Source organism: Synchiropus splendidus, chromosome 1, assembly GCF_027744825.2.
Source record: "Synchiropus splendidus isolate RoL2022-P1 chromosome 1, RoL_Sspl_1.0, whole genome shotgun sequence".
NCBI lineage: Eukaryota > Metazoa > Chordata > Actinopteri > Syngnathiformes > Callionymidae > Synchiropus > Synchiropus splendidus.
The window spans coordinates 43,802,642-43,822,043 of NC_071334.1; the positions used below are offsets into that span (position 1 = coordinate 43,802,642).

At 44.2% G+C, this 19,402-nt stretch overlaps 2 protein-coding genes across 3 annotated transcripts; both read left to right on the top strand.

Moving 5' to 3' along the window:
• The first annotated feature begins 1,990 nt into the window (after window positions 1-1,990).
• Window positions 1,991-3,435, top strand: LOC128750893 (bone morphogenetic protein 10-like). The gene is made up of 2 exons (XM_053851514.1): window positions 1,991-2,324; window positions 2,492-3,435. The coding sequence occupies exons 1-2, from the start codon at window positions 1,991-1,993 to the stop codon at window positions 3,433-3,435; spliced, it is 1,278 nt and encodes a 425-aa protein (XP_053707489.1).
• A 5,554-nt stretch (window positions 3,436-8,989) lies between these two features.
• On the top strand, window positions 8,990-18,429 carry smad4a (SMAD family member 4a). 2 transcript variants are annotated; one of them, XM_053860031.1, is made up of 11 exons: window positions 8,990-9,311; window positions 10,374-10,707; window positions 10,779-10,953; window positions 11,115-11,144; window positions 11,939-12,142; window positions 12,599-12,706; window positions 13,623-13,673; window positions 13,758-13,941; window positions 14,041-14,209; window positions 14,329-14,467; window positions 15,667-18,429. In XM_053860031.1, exons 2-11 carry the CDS (start codon window positions 10,468-10,470, stop codon window positions 15,876-15,878), a joined length of 1,512 nt encoding a protein of 503 aa, XP_053716006.1. In that variant the 5' UTR covers window positions 8,990-9,311; window positions 10,374-10,467; the 3' UTR covers window positions 15,879-18,429. The 2 variants fall into 2 exon arrangements, with proteins under 2 accessions (XP_053716006.1, XP_053716013.1); XM_053860038.1 differs by having other exon boundaries at window positions 10,779-10,947.
• The last annotated feature ends 973 nt before the right edge of the window (window positions 18,430-19,402 follow it).

The following is a 19,402-nucleotide window of genomic DNA, read 5'->3' on the forward strand; positions in this document are numbered from 1 at the left end:
GCAGGTGACCTACATACATTGTCAGCTAACCAGTCCAACCTGGGAAATGAACCCACAACCTTCTTGCTGAGTGCTAACTGACTTATTTCTGAAATTGTATTTGAGAAAAAAACGTATATGTAAAAAAAGAAGAAAAAAGCACTCACAATCCAGAGGCTTCATTTTATTCTTGTAAAATCTCTGTGTGAATTTTAATAAATGGCTTATTGATGCTTCTCTTAAATCCATATTAATGAACAAGCGTGTTGTGTTGAACACAGAAAGTCAACAAAAGTTCATTACGGGTGATTCCTTATGAGCGCTAACAGATGTGCATGCTATACTCTACATCAGGGGTTCTGAACCTTATTGATCTGGGGGGGCCACCTTTTTCAGAACAAATGGCTCCAGGGCCCATTCAAGTAATAGAACTGATTCATGACTCTTGATTTCATTTGTGATCAATAACCATATTGAATCTACTTACAAGTAAACAAACCAAAACCTTGTGAAATGACATGAAACCATGTGATCATTGCAAAGATATTTATTTGTCATCGAAAAGTCCAACCAGCAGCAGAACCAGGTGCAAGTCATGTTTATCAAATTTACGAGAGAAATTAAAGAAAAAAAAAACACTTGATACAAACTGTTAAGAAAATTGATAAAATTGTATGTCATGAATAAATGTTGGGGTAAAATTAATATGAATAAACATCAACAAGAGTAAAAACTGTTCCTGAAAGAAACTTCAGGAGCAGTTTTTACTCTTGTGGAGGTGGCATCACTTTCTTTATCATTTTTTTCTTTTTAAAACTTCTCCATAGTTGGTAACTATCACAAATTTGCAGCTGCTGAGTAAATATAATGACACACTACTGCCACCATATGTGGCAAATGTATTAAAACTGAGCGTCTCGCAGCCCTCACGGCCCAGAGGCGTAAAACAAACAAACTTTTAGAGGCCCTCCAGGAGGCGCTCATGGCCCAACCATGGGCCCTGGCCCTATGGTTGAGAATCACTGCTCTACATGACTGTTTGTGCATTACACTCTTTAGCTGAAATCATAAGACAACTATTATTCAGTTGTAACAGTGTAACCCACAACTTTGCCAGGCATTTTTGCCACACTGCACTACTTGAGAGTACTGTACTCTGCACTGCGCTACGCTATTCAAGTCCGCACCAACTTGCCACAACATTACTGCACAGTGCACTACACTACACAACGCTACAGTGCACTGCATTCGTGCTCTATACATTGCTCTTCTTCTCTTCATGCCTCTAAACACTGCTTTATTTGCTTAAAGATTACATTTGCATACAATAACAAATATATTCTAAATACAGTTTGCATGGTATTGTACTTTATTCTTATTAGTTAGCTGTACTTGTTTTTGAAAACGTACAATGCACTACTGAAAAAAATTTCCAGTTGACATGTACATTTGCTAAAATGCATCATCCACAACTATATTACATTTTTAAATTTTAAATTTGATTAGCTTTATTGCGAATCCAGTGATTAAACCATGAAAATGAAGGCGATAGTCCATAACATCATTACATGCCCAGGTTGTAGCCATTGTTCCGCACTACTGTTTTTGCTATTTTGAAAGTGAAAAATCTAAAAAAGTCTAAAATCTATTGAAGAGTGGGATATGTATGCAGTGTATACACAGCATATACATACATACATCGAAAGAGAGAGAGAAAGAGAAGAGAGAGACATGTATGAAAATGAAGTGGGAATTGTAAAACCATGTCATGTGGTCCTGGTGGGCCGAGAGAGGAGGGCCAACCAGGTCCTCGGTCACATCTCCAAACATGTCAGCACACTGGACAATGCAGCCCTGCCCTCAGTTCCGGACCACGAGATCAACAAGGGCAAGGCAGGATTGTATTTGCCCCCAAAGCAGCCTGTTCACTGTGTATAAAGGAACCCTATCCTCATTCGACTCTTCTATCTGCTACCCAATCTTTGGATTTCAAGCTCCCAGCCACTCAACCATGACAGTTTCTATCTTTTTCAGCATTTGCTTTATCTCCTCTCTGCCGGTCGTGCTGCTAATCTTGAGTGGTCTGAGCTCCAGTAGTCCCATTGGGACTGCCGACAGCCGTCGCAGAGCGTCAGTCGATAGAGATGATTATCCACTGCTCGATGCTCAAGACTTTCTCAACCAGTTTCTGACAACACTTAACCTCACGGAGCAGAGGCCCTCTTCCGGGATGGAGCTCGATCCGACCCGCAGGGAGACCGAGGAGTATATGCTAGAACTGTACAATCGATTTGCACGCGACCTCACCAGTGATGCCAACATTGTACGCAGTTTCAAGAACGGAGGTATGACCCCTTTCCCTGAGCTCACAGGATTGTTCTTTGAGAACAATCCTGTGAGAACAGAATGATTTGAAATGCACGTGTTTTTGTACAATTTTATAGTGTTTCAGCACAAAGATTATCTTGGTGTAGTTGATAGTTAAACTCCATTTTTGACATTTCAATTTCAGATTCCTCCACCTCCAACGTAAAGGCAGTCAGTGCGAGGATTTTTCCGCTGTTGTTCAATATTTCCATGCCCCGCCATGAGCACATCACGGTGGCTGAGCTACGCCTGTTAATTCTGGTGCCAAAGGCACAGCGGCGGTCGGCCGGGCTCGACTGCAAGGTTGCCATCTACAAAATTCACATGGGCGCTGAGGAGCTGGGAAGAGAACTGAAGAGGAGGGATAACGCAGAGGAGGTGGGGTTGAAGAGTGTGGAAGAACTGATGACAAAGTATGTTCACACCAAAGATAATAGCTGGGTGTCCTTTGACCTGACACGTGAAGTGAGACGGTGGCAGAAATCAGGGTCCACTGAAGTCAGTCTGGAGGTTCACGTCACAGCACAGGGGTCACCAGAGGTCGACATCAACAGGAACTTAGAGGGGAAATATAACGCTGAGATCATTGTGTTTTCGGATGACGGAACTAGAGAGCACAAGTATGGCAGCCGAGGAAATGAGGTTCCCGACAAGATTCAGCTGAGTCGCCATGCACCATGGGAGCGAGCAGACCACCAGTTGGACACGCAGTCATTCATGCACTCCAATTTCATCTATGACGCATCACCAAGAATCCGCCGCCACGCAAAGGCCGAGCCTTGCAGGAGAGCGCCACTCTTTGTAGATTTTAAAGACATTGGCTGGGACACGTGGATCGTCCAGCCGCTGGGCTACGAGGCGTACCGCTGCAACGGAGTTTGCAGCCCACCCATGACGTCTGAGGTCTCACCTACCAACCACGCTCTGGTGCAGACACAGCTGAGTTTCAAGAGCCCAGAGAGGGTATCGCCCGCCTGCTGTGTGCCCACCAAGTTGGAGCCCATCTCACTCCTTTACTATGATAATGGAGTGGTCACTTTTAAGCACAAGTACGAGGGCATGGTGGTGGCTGAGTGCGGCTGCAGATAGGCCATTTGTCACCGTTGCATATGGAACATGGAACATAGTGACTGTGTAAAGCACAGTGGATCTTTGCATGCAATTATTTTTGTATTTATTTATGTCCCGCATTTATCCTCATCAGCAAGATGTCTGTGTTTATTGCCTGTGCCTTAAGAGGCTGATCACATGACCACAGAAATATGTTCGCAGGGTCATTTGAAGGTCAGGACTCTCTCGTTGGTGGCTGATTGGCTCGGTCACCTTCACTATTAAAAAAGACATTTCTTTCGCTGCTATTCATCAAACAGCGTGGTGATGGAGGTGTCCATGTTTTTTGACTCTCAGTGTTTGTTCTGGAAATGACCTTACATGTGTTGTGATCTTGTCTGACATATAGCGCACATACTAGATGGCCACAGGGTCGATGGAACTGCAATGAGCAAACAAAGTCATACATTTCATTCTTCTTCCCAATATGTAAAAAAAAAAAGTCCACAGTAGTCCTCACAAAGGAAAAAAACGATACAAAATGAATCACAGTTGAAGACTTAGTGAAGCTATATAGAAGTTTGCACAAGCAATCTTGTGTATCATGTTAATAAAAAACAAATGTGATTTAATAAAGTATAAGTATAAACACAATGGAACATAAAAGCGTTTTTCTTACATTTGAACCTTATTTGAAATATTAAACACGGAACTAAATGTATACATATTTGAGGTCATTTATATAAACTTTTGGACAGTAATGAAGTTGAGTTTGACGTTCCCGTGAGTTTTCACTTTAGGCATGATGCAATGAAAACACTGGATTTATTTATTTATTTATTTGTTCTTTCGGGTTCTAAACCACAGCAATTTGTACAATTGACATAAAGCTGCTAAAAGACTTTGTACCTGTGGGTGTTTTCTGAGTTTTTTTCTTCGAAGAAGCCCTGTATGTTGTTGTTTAAATGGTCAAAATCGGGACACCCGTCCCGGCCAACAAATGTGTCACCATGATTTTGGCCTTCCAGAAACGACCTAATTTGGCTTGAATTAAAAACACGAGCAACAACCCTCAATGTTTTTGGATTCCTGATGTTAAAATGAATGAAAATAAAGTGAATAAAAGTAAATGCAAATGAAACTTTTTGGATGAATATGAGCTCTATGAATCGAGACTTAATTGTTGTCAGAGATCTACTTTGGAAATACACCTCCCGTGTATTTCCGCGTGTCCGTTCACTCGCGAGAATGACTCCAACAAGTTATATCCAAAAAACAAGAGGAGTCGAATACAAAAGCAGAATTCTGTCTCAGGGGCTACACCTGACTTCACCTTAGCAGTAGTCCGGTAGAGCGACAAAAAACTATCTGAGGTCTTGATCCCTTTATACACAAAAGTTCTCCACGTGGGCTCTGTCCTCATCTGATAGGTCTTCAGGTCGCTCTCTTGTAACCATGGCAACGATCACAAGACACGCTCCCCTGCTCCGGACCCATGTGGCTCTTGTCGGGACCAGCTCCATCCAGAACTGGAGAAGATGGTTCCTTTCCAGCCTCCTCAGTCTGGCCTTGGACCGGCCAACACGTTACACGTCTGCTCATGCCTCCAGGGTCGGCTTCACTCCCACCATTGTACTAGACCTGTAACTTCTCTCTTTCTCATGCACACTCTCCTCATTCAGCATTCCTCCATCTGTGACTGACTTCTCTATTAGTCGCACAAGCAATTCCAACAATTAATATTGTATAATACATGCACAATTTCCATTAATATTTATGTTTGTCTGCAATAAAGGTGTAAAAGTATTTATGAGTTGACACTTCTCTGGTGAAAGATTGGAAAAGTAGTGACAGACAAGTTTGGAATCAGAAAAAATAATATTTCGGCCTCTGTGAGGTCCGCAGGAAATTTCAGCTTAATACTGGTGAATATAAATGGTGCATATAAAACGCGTGACTCGCTCACAGCGCTGACTTTATGCACTTCAACATGTTTCCCAACAAGTCAAGAAAATAAATAAAAGATACTGAATAATAATAAAGTCAAAATAATGCATAATGAAAAAGATGGAATTGAATGACAGATGAGAAAGCAGCTGTTCATCCGTGTCTGTGGAGAACCAACAATGCTGAAAGTAACCTCCAGTAACAAGAAGGAGGGTAATGTCACATTCTGTTAAAACTTGAACTGGCCCCTGGCACAATTGAGTTTGACATCCCTGACTCAGACGGTGCAGTGGCCACCCATGAAGAATGAATATTACTCTGCAAATATTTTATCTCTTGTTTACCCTGAGCTGTTTGCTTCATTGCCAGGTGATCAGAGCGCTCACCTGACAGTCTTAATCCCTGTCTCTCCAGCGTCACATGCCACACGGGCCTCTCTCTGCGCCCGCTTCCATGCCATACTGATAAGTAGGTGTCAGAGCCTGGAGTCTTGTGGACCGTCACTCAGGACGAGACGCCACTCCAAGTGGCAGCATGTGTGAGAAGGTGGTGTCAGATGCCTGCTCTCCAGTGCCAACAACCTCTTACAACAATGCTGCCGGCAGGGTGCCGGGTGTTCCGCTAGCCCTCCTGCTTCCTTTTTCTAGCCTCCCACTGCAACCTTATCAAGGCAACTGTACTGACGGAAAAACATGTCACATCGTCACCTAGCTTCGGCTGTTAACATTCGGAAGCTGATAACAATAATGGAATAACGCTGTTGAACTTTCTGAGTTTACACGATCCACACTCTGCTCGCAGATTCACATAGGCCAAGTGTGCAGGGCAGAGATATGGAGAATTCATTCATTTCATTCAAGTTAGAACTTAGCTGAAGACTGCATAACATCGCAGCAATAGTTTATATCGGGGTTCCTACTGATAAATCAAACTATCATATCAACTGCTAGCGAGCAACACACATTCTAAATTCTGCCTGATTTACAAATCTGAATTAAATTGTACTTTTTTCTAAAGTAGTCCATTTTTATCATTTGTAATTTGTCCGTCATCCAAGCCAATTCTTGTGCTCAGGATTTTCAAAATTCCAACGACTTGAATTGGTTTTATTTCCACTTTCTTTTCTTTGAGGTTGGTAAATTGGTAACAACATCCTTCTGGATCCCCGGCTGTGTTCATGTTACATCAGGTAAAAAACATATCATTTATCTTCATTCAGGACTCCTTCAATTGAACAATAAAAATATATTGTGAATGTCAGCATTGTGTCATTCCGTGAGCTTGTATTTGTCAACAGTTCATTCCTCCACTTTGGTGCTTCAAAATGTACCGTAAATAGGGATCGGATTTAACTATGGTGAGCTAGCGGTTTGCTTGGTGGACCGTGCATGTCCACCGAGGAGAAAAACACAGTGCAGGCCGAGGCAGAGGTGAGGAGCGCATTTCAACTCTGGTTAGGAATCTGTTTGTCAATGGTAGCTGAAGGAAAACAAAGCCTTAGTATGGGGTAATTACTGTAGTAATACATAGAGCTCTCAAGTTTTGATCTCAGCTCATAGTGTGATATTTAACGGTTTGCAACCAGTTGCATAGCCCTTGTACAATGGTGGCTGTGGCAGCCGCTGTAAGAGTGTGCAAAACCTTAGTTGTGTATGTTGCGTCTTATAGTGTATTAATACCAGTAGGAAATAAGTGATTAGGATAACTGACATTGAGGAGAGGAAAATTATATAGTGATAATAGTCTTTCTTTTGTCTTTGTCCTGAATTGATTTCTTTAATACATGGATAATTCTGGAATTTATGTTAAATATATCAAAGTACAGTGGTGCCTCGGTTTTCGAATGTCTCGGAATTCGAACAAAAATTTATAGATTTTTTTGCTTCGGATTCCGAACGAATATCCAGAACTCGAACGCCCGCGAAAAAAAGCCAGAAAAAACATAACGTGCGCGGACCCATGACAAGCTTTGTTATTGTGTATAACGCAGCCTCTGTATGCAGACGTGTCCTGTTAGCTACATTTACTGACTGTTTTTTCTTCATACTGAGGTGTAAAACCTTTCCTGTCTCCGCACTGGACCGTAGTAGAGTGTCACAAGGGAGGTGCTCGCTCTCGACGCCTCCCAGGCTGGAGAGCACACTCCAGGGTTTGATGTCCTGTTGTGGGCTGGACAGGGACGAGGCGACTCTCGGACAGAGCGTTACTTGGTTTATGACTTTGTCACAGCCAAACTGCACAGAAGCGCACATTCAGAGCTGGACACGCACCGGGCACCTCTTCACTTCTGGAGAGACGTCACTCACTCAGCAACCCCTCCCACATGCAGCGGCCGCACACATAGAGGAACAGCGCACCTGCAGCAGACACTCTACATTCACTCCTACAAAAGCCTATTTTAAGGCTTGGAACGCATTATTTCATTTTCCATTCATTGTAATGGGAAAAATCGATTCAGATTTCGAACAATTCGCTTCTCGAACGGCCGTCTGGAACAGATTGTGGTTGAGAACTATCAGCAGAAGTGACTTTTGAGAAATGGTGGGAACGAACTACTGTAAAAGGCTCGTTACATGTTAGTGTAAGTGAAATATCATTTCATTTTCAACTTCTATTCGTATCAACCCTTTCTCAAAAATTCCGCTTCAGTGAAACTTGCTTCTTGTCCATTTCAGGCCACCGTAGATTGAGCAACTTGCGCTTGAGCCGATTGGATCCAAATGAATGTGGAATATGTTTCTTCTACACGTAACACAGTTATCTTATTGTGACTTTCCTCACCTGACCTGCGTGCTGCGTGGTCTCTGCAACAAAGACAAACTTTTGTTGAAATAAAGTGGCCTAAGGAAGAATCGGGTGTGTCACCTGTAAGTTATCTCTGGCAAAAACTGACGACTGTGTACAGTGGTCGTCTCCGGTGTGTTGTTGCTGCTTTTCTTCAGCAGAGTCTCTTCCTGAAAGTGCTGGCCTCTATATCTGGAATGCTTGCGCACAGTGAGTCCAACAGTGTCTGCGTTTTCTCTATGTTCTAGTGTAAATAAGCAGGATTACGATGGTGCACAGGGTTTGTGCGACGCCTACTCTTGAGGAGTACGTTATTTCCACAGACCACACCGCGTCACTGTTTTGTCAGTTTCCTCGTCAGACCAGCGTCTACTGCCCCCCACACTCTTCTCTCTCCCTCCTGCTCGCACAACCCGGAGGCAGGCGTCAGTCACCCGTCTCCCTTCCTCCCCCCTTTTCACTGTAGACGCGCATTTTGACCAGTGACGCGCCACTTCGACAGAAGAAGCCACGACTGTACTTGGACTGGTGTCACTCGGTGGATGTTTGTTTTTATGCTTGACAAATGCCCAGCGTTGTGTGTGACCACACGAAATGCCTGATATGTGAGCGTGCCACACGGTGGACGGGTGAGAGTTAATAATAATGTTAATAATAGCCCTCATCCTATGGAGTCATCGGAAATCATGATAGTCTTATCAAGCGTTTTGCAACGAATCTGATCAAATTTAATTTGGTGGCAATCCAGTGCACTGCATGAAATATCTAATGATTGTGTACAGTGACGCAACTACTGAAACGGCGTCTTTTCATTCTGATCCCAAACCTCCCCTGACACGCATCCTCGTGCGCATGCGCAGTGTCGGCGATGTGGGTGGAGAGCTTGTTTATTTTCGTGGCTAGCTTTTCGGCCAGCGTGGTGTTGTCGGCTAATATTCTCCCCCCACATGTAGTCTAAACTGACCAGTGACCGACCGCGTCCTTGCACAACGGCTTCACTCGGGGTTCTCGGAAGAACTTGCCAAAAAGGTTCGCCGTAGGATCCGGCGAAGGTGGCGAATGTGGTTAGCTTTAGCATAGCTAGTAACAGCGGGCGTGCGAGCTAACGTTGCGTTACTCCTGGAGGAGTGTAACAAGCGCATTTGCCTACAGTGGAAGTCGTGCTACTTCTGGAACTAATCACGGTGAGTAACGGGATCGACTCACGATCTTAAATCGGATTTGAAGTCATTTTCTAGTTCTGTGTGAGGTTAGCACCTGGACGCTAACGTGAGCCGGGGTAGGGCTAGCAGAGTGGATGCCGTGCAGTAATCCAACACTCCTACAGAGTAACAAGACTTTGCCATAGGGTTCAGTGTCACACTGTTCTTTTATGTCTCTGTAGACTATAGTTTCATGCACGTGTACTCGCTAACGAGCCACAGTTGATGCCCGTCCTTAAACATGCCCTTTTAACTCATAGTCGGTTGCTTGTGTGGAGATAATTTGAATTGTTACGAGTACTTAATAATATTCTGATCTCAGATGACAATATTCATTTTATGCAAAGGTAGAATGTCGATCTTACCTGTTAGTTAATGTATAACATTCAAAAGTGAAAGTGTGTGACGAACAAACATCTCCAAAATGCTCAATTAAAAAAAAAACTGCATGCACTATTGCTGGTTGCGTCATATGAATGTCACTTTTAGACACTCATAATTTAAATATTTACTTAAACTTGCCTTGATCGTCCAAACATGAACCTTGTTTGACATGTTTTCAGGGGATACAACCAAATTTACTCAGCAGCAGCTAAACTTAAACAATTGGTGCTTCTTTGTGCAAAAAAAGCCAGCTGTGGATTAGTTATATGTCATTTATTCATTCGGGGGTTGGACAAAATAATGGAAACACCCATTTTTTCTTTTTTTTTTAAATTCACACTTTCATGAACCCGTCCGTACACGGACCCAGGGCGACCATTCAAACATGAGGCCATGTTGATCCAAGGAGGGCAGAACAATCTCAATGGTACACACAGACTCAGCACATGGTTACACTTGCAAAGACACCTCACAAAGACCAATGCAGATTGATGCACGCAAATCAAAACCATCAGCCAGACCATAGTCAAATGGCAGAGAATACCTGGTTCTGATAGAACGTCAGGTATGAACCACTTTTTACTGCCAACATCTGGAAAATGTTGGTGCTAAATAACTGATGCATGTCTACATATGTTGACTTAACTCTTCTTATTTTAGGTTGCTGAAGCTCGGCTTCTTTAACGGAGACTGCCCAGGCTCTGGAGACAGAGAGAGGATAAACGTTACCAAGGTCAACGCATCGAAAAGCGAAATGTCAATCACAAATACTCCCACCAGCAACGATGCCTGTCTGAGCATCGTGCACAGCCTGATGTGCCACCGTCAGGGAGGAGAGAGTGAAAGCTTTGCCAAGCGGGCCATTGAGAGTCTGGTGAAGAAGCTGAAGGAGAAGAAAGATGAGCTGGATTCTCTCATCACAGCCATCACAACTAATGGCGCTCATCCCAGCAAGTGTGTCACCATACAACGAACTTTAGATGGCCGCCTTCAGGTACGTTGGAGACATTATCTATATGGTCGAGGGATCTCCCATGGTAAACTGACTTCTTATTTATCTCCTAGGTTGCCGGGCGCAAAGGATTTCCCCATGTGGTCTATGCCCGACTCTGGCGATGGCCTGATCTACATAAGAACGAACTTAAACACGTGAAATATTGCCAGTATGCCTTCGACCTCAAATGTGACAATGTTTGTGTCAATCCGTACCACTACGAGAGAGTCGTCTCCCCAGGTATTGGTGAGTAACGTAATGTTTTTTAGGCCCTGTTACAAGAGACCCAAAACGAATAAAAACAAGATAATTCAGATAGAGGGTTTTTAAAGAAATGGTTTTATTTTGTCTTTTTGTTATGTTTGTATTGATGGTTTTAAGTGATCAGTTCTGTCTTTGTTTCACAGATCTATCGGGACTAACACTTTCAAGTTCTGGTGAGATTTTCCTCCATTTTTTTTTCTTTTTGTGCATTCTGTTTTTGACCATTTTCTAACATTGAAATTCAATGAGTCATCCTGTTTTTCCCCATACGTTTACGTCCCCATGATGGCCTAATCTATTTTGCACTGCCATGGTCTCAACCCTGGTTATTCACATAAAGCAGCGCTTGATGCCTGGCACCCTGTCACACCAGAAATATATAGTGGTGTGACAGCTCTCGCCAGTTCACTTGAAGGTTGCAACATTGCATGACAGTTGTTGCACTATGGGCGTTTAAAAGCATCAATGTCTACTAGTTGCGTTATGTTCATGTGTCTCTCTGGTGGAGCTGTGAGAGGTGAGCGATGTTATATATTTGATGTCTAAACATCTGCAAAGCTTGTAGAATTTTGTGGATAAAATCAGTGGGATGGTGAATCATCAACAACGACCACAACAGCAGCAGCAGTTGACTGTTTCACCATCCCCCTGTGTCACAGATGATGACTGAACAGTCAAGGTGCAGCTTCAGTGTCCGACTAACTGGTCAAGAGTCTAACCCATGCCTTGCCTCTCGCTCTTCATTTGATCACTTTCCTTGTTGTCTGTGATGTTAAGCATGAGATCGTACTCAACAGACACGATGACTGTGCCGCCCTCATGTCGATGTTTCAGAGTAAAATGTGACTCAAGTGCATATAATCTTTTACAATGAAGAAAAATACCGCATCCACTTTGCTTTTTTATTTTGCTTGCAATGCCAAGTAGATTGATTGTGTAAAAGAAATGCATTGTCCGGTTCCTCCAGGGCCCCTGATGGTAAAGGATGAATACGACTATGACAACCAGCAATCTCACTCCAGCTCTGAAAGTCACCTGCAAACTATCCAGCATCCGCCGTCAAGACCAGGCCCACAGGAGACCTTCAGCAGCCCAGCTCTACTCCCTCCGTCAGAGGGAACCAGCTCTGCCTCAACTTCAGCATTCTCCTCCATCAGTGCTGGACCCTCAAGTGAGAGACAACTTTGAAACTTAACAGTTTATGCTCAGTAGTTGGTATTTGGATTGGATGTGGTGGTGGAGTTCTTCGTTTTGGCATAAAAATGTGTACTTGGAAAAAACCAACTTTCAGTCCAGGCATTCTAACACGATGCTCCCTGTTTATTGTAGATGATGTTTGCGGACAAATATATAATGGATGAATTAAAAAAAGTTCTTCTTCATGTTGGGAGTGTGCACACAAAGACTGAATTAATTGTTTGAAACTTAAAGCCGTCTATATCAAAGCCCTGTCTTGACTTCCTGAGTGACAAATAATACTCCACAGGAAATATTGAACTGTATTCACCCATGAACATTAAAGTTGTGGCATAATAATGCACACTTCAAGCAGAGGTTTATTGGTGTTTGAATCATGGGCCACTCCAGTACTACTGTGTTCTAAAACCATTTTCCCCATTGTCAACAGATCCAACCTCAAACTGGAGCCGGAACAGCAGCTTCACTCCTGCGGTGCCGCAGCATCAAAATGGGCACTTACAACACCACCCGCCCATGCCACACACAGGACACTACTGTGAGTAAATTGATGTCCAACTCGTTTCTGTGGAAGCAGCAGTAGTGTCACGCTCCAATGACTTCGTATGTATTTGAAAGCGGGGGACAGAGTACTGACATCGGAGTACTTCCAGATATTGAGTGTAACTACTAATGGTAGTTACAGTCTGTCAAACTTAGAACTTTCGACCTAGTTGAAGTGGAGTGGAACAGTGTCGTATGTATAGGGTACTGTCGTGGGCAAGTATTTGACAAGTATGACTACTGCGAAATATGCCAGTGCCAATGTTGGTATCGGAAGATCACTAACTAAAAGAAATCTGGCTCGATGGTATGCATCTTCAAAACTGCAATGCATCTCTTTTGATAGGATTATTCTTGGTGATACATAAGTCTTTTCTGTATTGTGTACTTGTGTTTTGAAGCCTGTCGTCATTCTCCTCACCTGATGTAAAACCTGCATTATAACATAAATATAGAGAAAAAAAATCTGTCCAAGCACCAAGATTCTGTCTGTTATAAACAAGACAAGTTGGTTGATGTTTAAGAAAGGGAGCTCACAAATGTGAAGAAGTGAGTCTGCAAAGGAGATTATGTGATCACCAGCCATTTGAATTTGACTATTAATGATTGATATATATATATAGCCACATAAGATGCAGTGAGTCACTTTAGCATCAACTTCAAGATTGTATTAATAACTTTATGATAAACTTTATTATAATTCAACTGAGATTGTGCTGACTCTCCAAACTTAATTTGCTTCCTCTGATGTTTAAAATATAAGCAGTAAAATTAGTTTTTGTTGTTTGAATGAAAGGTCTGATTCTAAAAGCCCTACTTCAGTGCGCTAGTAATGTCATTTAAAATATCTGTCTCAAAATCCAGAGGTGGTGTAATTTGTTTTGGCTTACTCTTGGTTCATCCTCTCACAGGGCCAGTCACCAATGAAATTGCATTCCAGCCACCCATATCCAATCACCCTGGTGAGTTCAGGGAGTTTAAAAAAGCTTCACTTTCACACCGAAAAGTAGATTCCAATTTCACTGAGTCACCTGTCTGTGTTGCAGCGCCCGAGTACTGGTGTTCGATCGCTTACTTTGAGATGGATGTCCAGGTCGGTGAGACATTCAAGGTGCCTTCCACGTGTCCCATTGTGACAGTGGACGGTTATGTCGACCCCTCGGGCGGCGACCGCTTCTGTCTCGGTCAGCTGAGCAACGTTCACCGGACAGAAAACATTGAGAGAGCCAGGTAGGTGTTTGTACCATGGTGTAGTCCTCATAACCGTTTCCTCCAAGAATCAAAGTGAAACAGGGTATGTTTGACGCGTCTCTTGTGTTGGTATTTCAGGCTCCACATTGGAAAGGGTGTGCAGCTGGAATGCAAGGGTGAAGGCGACGTGTGGGTGCGCTGTCTGAGTGATCATGCAGTGTTTGTGCAGAGCTACTATCTGGACCGAGAAGCTGGACGTGCTCCTGGAGATGCTGTACACAAGATCTACCCCAGCGCTTACATCAAGGTGAGGAGGGGAACATCTGATGTGTGTCATGGGACATTCTGTACCGTCAGTCTGTCAGAGCAAAGCATGGCAGAATTCTTGGCCTTTAATGTGTTGATTTGACGGAACGTGTGTCCCAGGTGTTTGACCTGCGTCAGTGCCACCGGCAGATGCAGCAGCAGGCGGCGACAGCTCAAGCGGCAGCTGCTGCTCAGGCAGCCGCCGTGGCAGGAAACATTCCTGGACCAGGATCTGTTGGTGGCATCGCCCCAGCCATCAGTGAGTACTTTAGATGATTCTGGTGGATCCTGCTCCTAAAATTCCATGTTGCTGTGACGATCCACATTTCAGTCCCATCACCCTCATGCTATTGTGCCAGGATGAAGTTCTTTCACCTGCTTTTAGGGCGGTTTCACACTGCAGGTTCTGTCTCAGGTGGCCTGAGTCCGATGCGCCCCCTGCTGTGCAGCCTCGCATCTCTGCGCCTCAGGCCATGTCCCCTTTTCCCCCCTCAGTTGGTGGCGCTCTGCGCAATATAGCTGGTTTGTGACCCTCGACAAAGTACGTCTCAAGGAAGCTGTCATGAGCCACGTGACAACCTATTTACCAACATCGCCTTGTCCTCCTTATTTCTCTGTCATTTCTTAGCACTACAAGTCGTCCTCACCTCAGATATGGACTGGTGACAGAGCTGAGCCACAGCTGTAACAGAATGTGCTGTTTCACAGCCAAAACTAAACATGAAAGAGTCTTGTCATGTTTATTTTACAAGGAAATAGTGGAAACAAGCTGCGTAATGCGGAGCGTCTGGATTGATCCACGCTGCTCTCACAACACGTTGAACACAGTGAGAGAGATTACTGACGATCGAGAAGATTCCAATCATTTAAGTCCAGATCCAGACGTCACAAATGAACACTGAATAGTCTGGTGATCTTTTAAGTAAATCTGTCTGTCAAAGTCAAGTGTTTATTGGCCTAATAAAGGGGAAAACACATGAGTTATCAAACACCCGTACACATGGCGAGTCCTGAACCGCTGTGCCGCGCTCCTGTTCCTGAGGCCACTTTTCCTGCTGCTGAGGCTGCACACCTCAGTGTTCTGGGAGTTTGAGAAGTTGTTTTTGAACCATGTTGTCCACCCAGACAGCGATCAGACCCTTTACTGCCCGGCATCTATCATGCTTGTGTGGAGTCGCACTTTACATGCTGAGTCGCCTGAGGCGCGAAGCTCACCACCTGCTGAGCATTTCCCAAGACACAGCGCAGCTGTCCAGCCGGGATGAAGTCCGTGGCCAAAACCCGGCTGGCTTGTGTTCGCATCTCAGACTTCTGAGCCCAAAGAGCTTTGTCTCGAGACAGAGTCCACAGTGTGAAACCGCCTTAAGTTCAACATCATTGTGGCTTATCTCTGCGAAAGCTACTTCTGTAGGTCCAAATAGTTTTTTAGAAAAGTCAGTCAATATTGTTCTCCCACAGGTTTATCAGCTGCTGCAGGCATCGGGGTGGACGACCTGCGCCGGCTGTGCATCCTCCGCATGAGCTTCGTGAAGGGCTGGGGGCCCGACTATCCCCGACAGAGCATCAAGGAGACGCCCTGCTGGATCGAGATCCATCTACATCGAGCTCTACAGCTGCTGGACGAAGTCCTACACACCATGCCCATCGCTGACCCGCAACCTCTTGACTGAGCATGAGCACTGTACAGAGACAAAGGATAGAAAACAGACTTTAAATGAAACCCTCTATACTGACGGGCAGAGTGCCAGAGCAGAACCGGATCCACTGGAAAGCCTGGCTCAGTGGCTGTAGGAGAGCAGGACTAAAGTTACTGTTGAGATCTCACTGGTGTCAATGAGCATCTCTGCTACAGCACACAGGAACATGTGAGTCACTCTTTTAAATTTCATTCAACATGTGAAGAGCTGCCAGTGTTGTGACAAGTTGAGGCTCCTGCAACACGTTTCAGGGAAAATGATGTCAATTTCAAGAATAAATGTGTTTTATTCAAAAACGGTAATTCACCAAAAATAGCCCTATGGAAACACTCAGTTTGAAAAGAAGATGGACGTGACCGTAATTCAATTTTGTTACACTCTCCCTGCGGTGGTGTTAACATCAACATCAAGTCTGGTCATCTGTAAAAACACTCGACACCAGGGATGGGTGATAACTTATGGTTCACAGTATACCACCAAACACAAGCTCCACAATGACAATTCTGCATCTCACGATACATTTGATAAACACGCGGCTCACTCGCTGCATTGGACCTGCACCCATGAACATGACGAGACCGTGACGGCGCGCCGCGCTCTCCAGCTCAACAGCGTTTGACTGTTGACAGTTGTTGAGAGTGGTGGACTTTGGTTCACCATCGTAGTTTTAATCTTATTTTTAATCCAGGGAACCTTTGATAATGACACTGGTCGACTCTGAGTCTCTGGATACCTGTTTCTTTTATTAGATGGACTGGTCCTCATAGGTTCTCTGACGCAGTCGTCTGCCTTGGTTCACATCAACACATGCAGGTCTCCCGCTGCACTGGCACCTTGGTGAAACACCGTGGTGAAAATAGTTGGATATTGGACGGAGCTGCGCTAGGATATTGGTGGCGGCGTCCTCTTCCGTGTCCCCATTAGGGTTCACTGATCGTGGACACACTCTCACAGGCAACGCTAATGCTACGACCCTTTCTTCAATAGCATCTAGGAAATGTGTCCAGACTGGTCCATAGTTCAAGTCAACTGTTCAGAGACATGAGATACAGCAGACAGACGGCTCAATTTAACCCCTAAATAAAGCTGGCAGAGCAGTCTGTCAGACACCAGCGGCTTCTACCAGAGACGTGAAACACTGAATTTCTCATCTCTGCACTTGGTTAACTATTATATTGAAACATAAACAAATAATGATGTTGCAGACAAACTCCACTAATGAGTTTCATCATAAAACAGTTTCAAGAGAGACTGTAGCGTCCAACACATGCAAGAGAATGAACATGGATTTATCGTGAGAATTACCATTATCACCGAAATGACGACAGTTATTGCGATCATTTTTGTCCATATCACCCATCCCTAGTGGACACAGTTAGTGCCTCGCAGTTCCTTGGATCCAAACCAGAAAAAAATGTTCTTTTTGAGTCACTTAACGGCTCCTGAGTGCTGAGAGAAGCTGCTCTGCTGTGCTGCTCACTGAGTAGTTTTTGCTTGTTGTTGTGAAAGGAAATGAAGTGCACCGTAGTCGTCTTCATAAGGGTTACACAAGATTGACTACTGCCGTAAAGACTACGACTTTTGCGGTGCTAACTCCTTTATCTGTGGTCACATGACTCCACCTGGCTCCTGTCCTCCGTTGGCACTCTGCTCTCATGTTCCCCCTCAGATCGGGAAGTTCATGTAAAAACGTATTATTCACGGCTCATGTTATGTAATCTTTTTTTCAAGGCAGACCGTCTTTGATGTTTTTAAAACTTCTATTCCCTATTTGAATAGTTTTAACTTCTTCAAGGTCAATTGTAATTTTTTTTATTATTATTATAAGCTCTCGAACACGGTTTAGAATCATGAATAGTGTAAACTTTTTTTCAATCCATTCTGAAGGACTCAGAAAGCCCAGGTTTGTGTAACTTTTGTAATTATGTATTTTCAAATTAGATGCCCACATTGTGTCCTATAGCACTTTAATTTGCTCGAGTATTTAGTCTTGTTTCATAGTCTCATGTGTGGTAACGTGTCATATCCATTTAATCTTAGCCTAGCCCAAACTTGCTGATGATTTTAGTGAAAATCATGACGTAAATAAAAAAAAAAAGAAAATGCAAGCATGTTTGTGCAGCTGCAAATTACCCGCTTTGGTTTGAAATGTTGAGGATGTCGGGGCCACTGTGAGACGGTTTTAGCTGCGCCCGTGCCTCGTGTTGCCCCACCCCACCCCCACACCAGCGAGCTGTGAGAGGAAGTGAAGGCGACGCCTCGGTGTTTCTGACGCTTCAGTTTCACAGTTGGCATCTAACCTTCCGCTCGGCACGATCGTGTACCTTCAGCTGTGGCAGTATTTTATACTTTACCTACCTTGACATCGATGAACCGTTCATGCTGTGGTAGAAACGGCTTTCTGTATGATTTGATGGAATTGCAAGTTCATCCTCGTCTTCACAGTGATGTCACGCATTCGGGATTTGGACTGATGATGGTGTTAATGTGCGGAAACGGTCGAATAAAAGTTGATGGGCAAACAGTTGTTTGAGTTGCTCTCTTTCCATTGTTGTTCAACCCACATGCCTCATCCTCCACTGGACCTTCATTTGGGACGTTTCATGTTTTCATCTCAAGTTTTACTCATGTTTCCTCTCCTTAGTCAAGTGAGTACTAACTAACTCAGGACTAGAAATGCAAGCCTGAAGTCAAGTTGGGATTTGACCTCGCTCACCTTAGAACAAGCGTGTTAAACTGGTCCTCAAAGGGCTTTTGTTCCCATCAATCAAGACGACACCTTCTCACCAATCAGGTGTCTGGAGACTAGGGATGCCCCCATCGATCGTGATCGGCTCACTGAATCCAGTGCTCACCTGTGACAGCTGGCGCTCTGATGAAGCCCTGCTGGTCGTGACACATCCTCCCAACTCGCTGCTCACTCAGCAGCAGCAGGCTTCTTTCAATCTGTCATGTCAAGTTTGTATCCTGCAGCACATGCACAGGAAAATGCTGTGCCTTCAATGAAACACGCCACAGAGAGTTTTCTGGGCTCATGAAAGTAAGAGCAAGTGAGCTCTCACAAGTGAGAGGTTCCTCAGCAGCAGGCTGTTAGCGCAGCTGAGCGTGACATTCAGAATGATGAGAAATAATCATTCATTTGACCGAGCTAGATGAGCAGTCTTTCTCAGGTGTCGTTGATGCGGAGACAGAAACAATTGAGTCCGTCGCCGTTTTGGAGTCAGGTGCAGCGTTCGTCAGCCTGAATCTGAATCGGTTGAAAATGTCTGGAGTGGAAACTTGCATAATTGCAGTGCTCTCACTACAAGCGGCCAGTATGTAAATATTTCACGGACATAGTTAAGTCTCAAGAGACTCACCAAACTGCGATGTCTCACATGTAATTGAACGTTTTTCTTTGCATTCTATGTGTTAAAGCTATGCAGTTCCACCAGCAGCCTGTCAATGTATTAAAACACCGTCCACCACGGGAGTCGCTGGGTTTCCAACCAGTTGCA

What these genes read in the sequence shown, in the direction of transcription:
- LOC128750893 (XM_053851514.1), top strand. Translation starts at nt 1,991, where the DNA reads ATGACAGTTTCTATCTTTTTCAGCATTTGCTTTATCTCCTCTCTGCCG. An exon ending in ACGCAGTTTCAAGAACGGAG is followed by an intron (nt 2,325 to 2,491) that starts GTATGACCCCTT and finishes TTTCAATTTCAG; the next exon opens with ATTCCTCCACCTCCAACGTA.
- smad4a (XM_053860031.1), top strand. Translation starts at nt 10,468, where the DNA reads ATGTCAATCACAAATACTCCCACCAGCAACGATGCCTGTCTGAGCATC. An exon ending in AGTCGTCTCCCCAGGTATTG is followed by an intron (nt 10,954 to 11,114) that starts GTGAGTAACGTA and finishes TTTGTTTCACAG; the next exon opens with ATCTATCGGGACTAACACTT. An exon ending in ACCCCAGCGCTTACATCAAG is followed by an intron (nt 14,210 to 14,328) that starts GTGAGGAGGGGA and finishes CGTGTGTCCCAG; the next exon opens with GTGTTTGACCTGCGTCAGTG.